The sequence below is a fragment of the Vicia villosa genome, unplaced genomic scaffold (assembly GCF_029867415.1).
Source record: "Vicia villosa cultivar HV-30 ecotype Madison, WI unplaced genomic scaffold, Vvil1.0 ctg.000133F_1_1, whole genome shotgun sequence".
NCBI classification, from domain to species: Eukaryota; Viridiplantae; Streptophyta; class Magnoliopsida; order Fabales; family Fabaceae; genus Vicia; species Vicia villosa.
The window spans coordinates 1073454-1079789 of record NW_026705027.1 but is presented as its reverse complement, the minus strand read 5'-3'; the positions used below and the strand labels follow the sequence as shown (position 1 = coordinate 1079789).

Genomic DNA, 6336 nt, shown 5'->3' with positions numbered 1-6336 from the left:
GCGAACTTACTTCGTTACCTTCGTCGATGATCCTGATAAAAAGATTTCCGAACTAACTACTACTATTGTTTGCATGGTAAACCTACTCAATGTAAGGCCACTAACATCAAGCAGATTCTAGCTTTCCAGAAGTACTTTGGGGTGGTATATTTTCCTACTGATCTTCGTCGAACCATTTCTCAAGCGGCTGAGGTGTTAAGGGAGAAGGTAACCAGCAAGATTACTTCTTTAAAAATACCTGGTTACGCGAAAGATAAATATCTATTCGCACTTCATTTTGCAAAACTTAAATTTCCTCCGTTTCCTACTAGCCCCTTGGCTTTGGCATTTCGACCGCCAATTTCGGATTGGTATTATTGTCCTTTTTCGGATATCTAGAATGCTTGTAAGAAAAAGGCCGCTAGAGTGGAATCGACAAAGTACAGTTTGAATAACTACCCGGGTGTTTTGCATATTGCTCCTCAATGTGTGAGAACACTCACTGCCATCCCCAATGGTAACCGCTTCTTGGAAAGCTCCTTTTGTTTCCTTCGACTCTTTGTGTTACTAACTTAGCTATTTCTTTAGCTATTCCTCTTGCAGCTTCCAAGGAAACTCATGCAATCAAACCTGAAATTGCCGACACTTCCAAAGCAAAGGTACATCTTCAAACTTGTAGATTCTTATCTTTATGTTTTGTTGCTGTTTAGTCTAACATTTTCTCTGCAGCCCAAACCTGATATTCCTACTTTTGATGATGGACCCATCTCGCTTTCTCTAAAGGTTAGATTTATGGCTCATTTCCTATTCGACTATTTCGTTCTGCTCTCATTTTATGTACCTGATCCTGAGTGTTTGCCTTTGTGCCAGAGTCGAAAACATTCTGTGGTTTCAACTGCTCCCTCTCACCAATCCAAATTTTCCAAGAAGGACAAGTCACACGCTTCTGAAGGGACAAAGGTATTTTTCTTTATGATTTGAGTCTCTTTATATTGAGTCATAATTTAGGCCTTGTATGGTGTATGCTTTTTCCAGCCATCTCAGGATGCTAAACCTCTTCACCGGTCCCATAGCTCCAAATATAAAAGGAAGCAAGAGTCTTCTCCTGTAGGTGGGGAGGCTAAAAAAAAAACAAAAGCTTAAGATCTCTGAATCCCGTGGCGCCGCGCCTCTTGTCGAATCTGGTGGGGAATCAGAAGATGACCCTACGCCTTTAACCCTGAAACAAAGAAGTAAGATTCTTGTCGACAAACACCTCTATTTTGGTCTCATTTGATATTGACATTTAGTTTCAAATACAGTTTCAGTTACTCCCCCTCCATCAGCTCCAGTCAAACAACCAGGTTCTCCCAAAGTTGTAGCAGCTTCAAAGGGAGACGAGACGTAGTGGAACTTTGACCTAGTGCTTCAGGTACAAATTAATCATCACAAACCTATGACTATTGGACGACTTGAATTATTCCCTAAATATTTTCCTTTTCATTGTAGGTTGTCTCTTCTGACCCACAAGCTAATGCTGCTGATACGGCTGAGTACACTCCACTCTCCAACGACATTTCCCATCCTCAAGATAATCCTGATCTAGCCGCTGGTGAGTTAGTCGACTTAACTATCACGACTATTCATAGTGATTCTGATTCTTTCACTAGTCTCGCCACGCACTACACTTTATATCCGACTAGTTCTGACTCTAGTCATTCAGATTCCTCACTGGCTTTGGGGACTACCAAAGGCAATGACCAACTTCTTGTTGAAAAGGCTCCTTCACAACCAGGCAGTACACAGGGTGCTCTCTTGGTTGCCGAGTCTGCTCCTCCTTCGACCTCTGCCGGGACTTCTCATGCTGAAAAGCCCACAGTTATCTTGCCAACTGCTGCTGAAAAGGCTTCTTCGCCTCCACCAACCGTCGGTGACAATATTATGCTTGATCAATCAGGAGGAAAAGCCTTGGCCTCGACAATGCCCACTGCTGATAATGCGTCGCCTTCTTTGATGGATATTGATGTTGACTCTGCCTTGGCGAGGCTAAACAACTTTTTAAGTCAATACTCTTTTCCTTCTGACTCAGATCAGTCTAGAGAGCATGCAGAAAAGATGGGGCCTGAAGCTACCAAAGTCAAAGCTTTGACAGATAAGATCAAGTCCCATGCATTTAGTCTCGATTTGGTCGATTTGCTGCGTGACAACCCTAGCCTTGGTCAAGAGCTTTTGGAAACTTGTGCTCAACTGCAGGGGCTGGAAATCTCTGATTTTTGCGGGCTCACAGTGGAGGCTTTTGCGAAGCTTCTTCCTCTTCTTCTTGAAAACATTGAGAACGTGAAGAGAAATGAAGATTTGATTGAAGCTAAGCAGACAACTGTGAAGAAAAATGTCGACACTGTGATCAAGGCAAAGAAGGTGATCAAAGAGATAAATACTCAGCTAGGCCAGAAGCGTCAGGAGAAACTCCCTAAAACCGAAAGATCCGCAGCAATCCGTCGTCGGCTTGAGGAACTGTAGAAAGAGATGTCCGACTTGAAGGAGGAATTGGATCTCATCACTAGACAGGAGGAAGAGTTTTCTAAGAAAATTTCCCCCACACAAACACATATGTTGAGGATGACTGTCGATGCTGTTGCTGTTAGCCAAACTACGGATCAAATTGAAAAAGAAATTAAGGTGCTCAAGGAGGAATCTGACACCTTGGAAAGCCGGGCAACAGATCTTCCGCTCGAACTCTGTGAATTCCATAAGTTATATGGCCATTTGTAATCTTGTTGAGACCATCTGCGTATGGTTTTATTTTGATGTAATTTTCTTTTGGTACCATTTTTTGTAACTTTTGACAATTGGTTTCCAGACCAACTTTTAAATGCCATATTTTCATTTTACCTGTTGGCTTTTAATTTATTTAACCAGCTCTGTTTCGACCTTCCATCTACGTCGTCGAAATGGTGAACTCCTAAAGAGTAGGTTTATATTCTTTTAAGAACTTGCCATTAACCCTGATAATCCGTTAATTCGGGGCTAATTCCTCTAACTCATAAGCGTTGTTGGTAAAGACTTGTATTACCTTAAACGGTCCTTCCCAATTTGGTGACCATTTCCTAGAACCCTATCGTTTCTGTCCATAGGTAATACCACTTTCCAGACTAGATCGTTAATAGCGAACACCTTATTTCTTACCTTTTTATTGTAAGCTCTAGCTACTTTATCTTTTTGTCTTCTCAACGAATCTAGAGCCATTACTCTTTCTTTATCTAGGTCGACGAGCTCATCCGTCATCATACTCCAATAGTCTTCGGATGGTATTTCATGTTGCTTCTATATTCTTACTGATTGTACGTATATTTCGACTAGTAGTACAACGTCATGTCCATACGTAATTCGAAATGGTGTAGTGCCAGTTGCTTCTTTGGGAGATGTTCTACATGCCCACAGAGCTTGGCTTAGTGACTGATGCGAAGTTTTTGGTTTCTTTTCCACATGTTTTTTATTAGGCTGATTATTACCTTGTTAGTGGCTTCGACTTGACCATTCGCCTGGGCGTAGTATGGTGTCGACGTTAATAATCTTATGCCAACCTCTTGAGCAAACTCTTGCATTTTATGTCCGGTGAACACTGTTCCTTGGTTGGTTGTAATGGTTTCTGGTATTCCGAATCGAGATATAATGTGATCTTGTATGAAGTCTATCACAGCTTAATGATCGACATTTTTTAAGGCTATAACTTCGACCCACTTTGTAAAATAGTCAATACCGACCAAAATGTACCTCTGTTGTTTTGACGAAGCTGGTTTTATTTCCCCAATCACATACAAAGCATGTCCTCTGAACGGCCAAGGTTTCACAATGGTATGCAATTCGCTTGCAGGGACGTGATGGATGCCCCCATGCATCTGGAACTCTTGGCATCCTTTTGCAAACTCTATGCAGTCTTTTAACATTGAGGTCCAATAAACCCCTGAGCATATTAAAGTCCACTTCATTTTGTGTCCCGCTTGATGCGCGCCACAGGCCCCACTGTCTACATTCGACACGGCCAAATACGCTTCGTTCTCCCCAAGACACTTAAGCAGTACTCCTTCAGCTGTTTTCTTGAATAGTTCGTTTCCCATCAGAACGAAATTAAGAGCCTTGTATTTGATCTTCCTATCTGTCGAACCCGTAGAGTTGCGCAAGTATTCAACCAATGGCATACGCCAGTCGTTTTCTTGTCCACTATCGACCGTCAAAATTTCGAAATTTTTGGCGTCGACTGCTCCTAACTTTATAATTGGCAAATCTGAGGGAGACAACACAGTTTCTCGAACTTTTTCCCTCACTTGAACAGGCTCTTCGTCACTATATTTCTTGTATCCTGATGCCTCTTGTGCTAAATCATTAGCTTCTTGATTCTCTCGTCTGGGTATGTGTCGAATACTTGTTGAGTCGAATCTTTTGAGTAGCCTATTCGCAATCACGAAATACATGATTAAGTTTTCTTTGACGCATTTGTACTCTTTAGAGACCTGCTTCACTACCAACTCAGAATCTCCCATGATTTCGACATTCCTTGCCCCCAATTCTAGCAATAGTTCAAGTCCGGTTATTAAGGCTTCATACTCTGCTTCATTATTGGTACACATACCATATATTGAATACTTGAACTCTGCTGGAATTCCATCTGGAGAAATTATGATTCCTCCTATGTTCGTGCCATTTTTGTGACTGGATCCATCAAAATATAACTTCCAGGGCGCCAAGTCGACACAATTTTGAGGCACGTCGACCACAAAATGGTCAACAAGGAAATCTGCTACTACTTGCCCTTTCATTGCTTTCAACGAAGCATATGTTAGGAAGTACTCAGTTAATGCTAATGCCCATTTACCAATTCGACTGTGTAAAATTGGTTTAGACAACATGTGTTTAATAATATCAGAATGCGACGAAACATACACATCAACTGGTTTTATATATTGCTTCAACTTCATACAAGAGAAATACAGACACAAGAATAGTTTTTTTTGTCACTATACCTAGTTTCAGGACCATTTAACATTCGACTAAGATAATACACGGGTCTTTCGACACCGTTGTCACTTTCTTGAACTAACATACTTCCTATAGTCGATTCTGAGGCTGCAATGTACAACCTCATGGGCCTATTTCTAACAGGTGGTGCCAGTATGGGAGGCTTTGTCAGATATTCTTTGATCTTGTCGAAAGCCTCTTGATGTTCTTTCTTCCATATGAAGTCTTCGTTTTTCAGTCGAAGCAGTGGTGAGAACGCCTTCGTCTTTCTACTTAGGTGAGATATAAACCTCCTTAAGAAATTTATCTTCTCTAACAAGGACTGAAGTTCTTTTTTGGTCGGCGGAGGTTTAACATTCATAATGGCTTGGGTTTTGCTTTGGTTAACCTCTATACCCTTTTTAAGCACCACAAAGCCTAGGAAATCCCCTGCCTGCACACAAAGAGCACATTTTAATGGATTCATTTTCAATCCATGTTTCCCCATCCTTTCGAAAGATTTCCTAAGATGTTTTAAATGTGTCGACCTGCAAGTCGATTTTATAACAATATCATCGATGTATATTTGCATAAAATTTTTGATGAAGTCATGAAACATAGAGTTCATTACCCTTTGGTACGTGGCTCCGGCATTCTTCAGGTCGAATGGCATAACCACCCATTCATATGTTCCTAATGCCCCCGGGCAACGAAACACCATCTTCGGCACATCTTCCTCTGCAGTAAAAATTTGGTTATAACCAGCATAACCATCTAACATACTCAAATATTCAAAACCAGCGGCTTAATCGATTAACATTTCTACTACTGGCATGGCATATTCATCTTTTGGAGTAGCGGCATTTAGATCTCTAAAATCAATGCATACTCTTAGCTTCCCATTTTTCTTCATAACTGGCACTATATTTGCCAACCACTCAACGTACCTTGCAGTTCTTATGAACTTGCTTTTAAGAAGTCGTTCGACTTCTTCCTTTATCTTCGACATTACTGCTGGAGAAAAACATCGAGGTGTTTGTTTTACTGGTTTCTTTCCAGCTTGTATTTCCAATCTTAATTCGACCAATTCCCTGCTCAAACCAAGAATTTCATTATAGTCCCATGCAAAACAATCTTTAAATTCTCTTAATAATAAAATTACCTCCGATCTGAGTCCTTGGTCAATGTTGGCGCTGATGAATGTGGGTCGTTTGTCTCCCTCTTCGCCAAGATCGATTTCTTCTAAAGGATCTTATGGTTGCATTTTCTCTGGCGCCATAGGGTCTTTTTCGAACCCCAAAGGTTCGTCGTCATATATGCAGTCAAAACGCTGATTATCGACGTCTTCTAATGTGTCTCCTCTTAACACTTTCGCTTTTATGG

At 41.1% G+C, this 6336-nt stretch overlaps 1 protein-coding gene across 1 annotated transcript; it reads right to left on the bottom strand.

Annotated features, from left to right (window-relative positions):
- Positions 1-3659: 3659 nt before the first annotated feature.
- Positions 3660-5734, bottom strand: LOC131624538 (uncharacterized). The gene is made up of 3 exons (XM_058895495.1): positions 5585-5734; positions 4980-5407; positions 3660-4839 (listed from the first exon to the last, which is right to left on the bottom strand). The coding sequence occupies exons 1-3, from the start codon at positions 5732-5734 to the stop codon at positions 3660-3662; spliced, it is 1758 nt and encodes a 585-aa protein (XP_058751478.1).
- Positions 5735-6336: the final 602 nt, after the last annotated feature.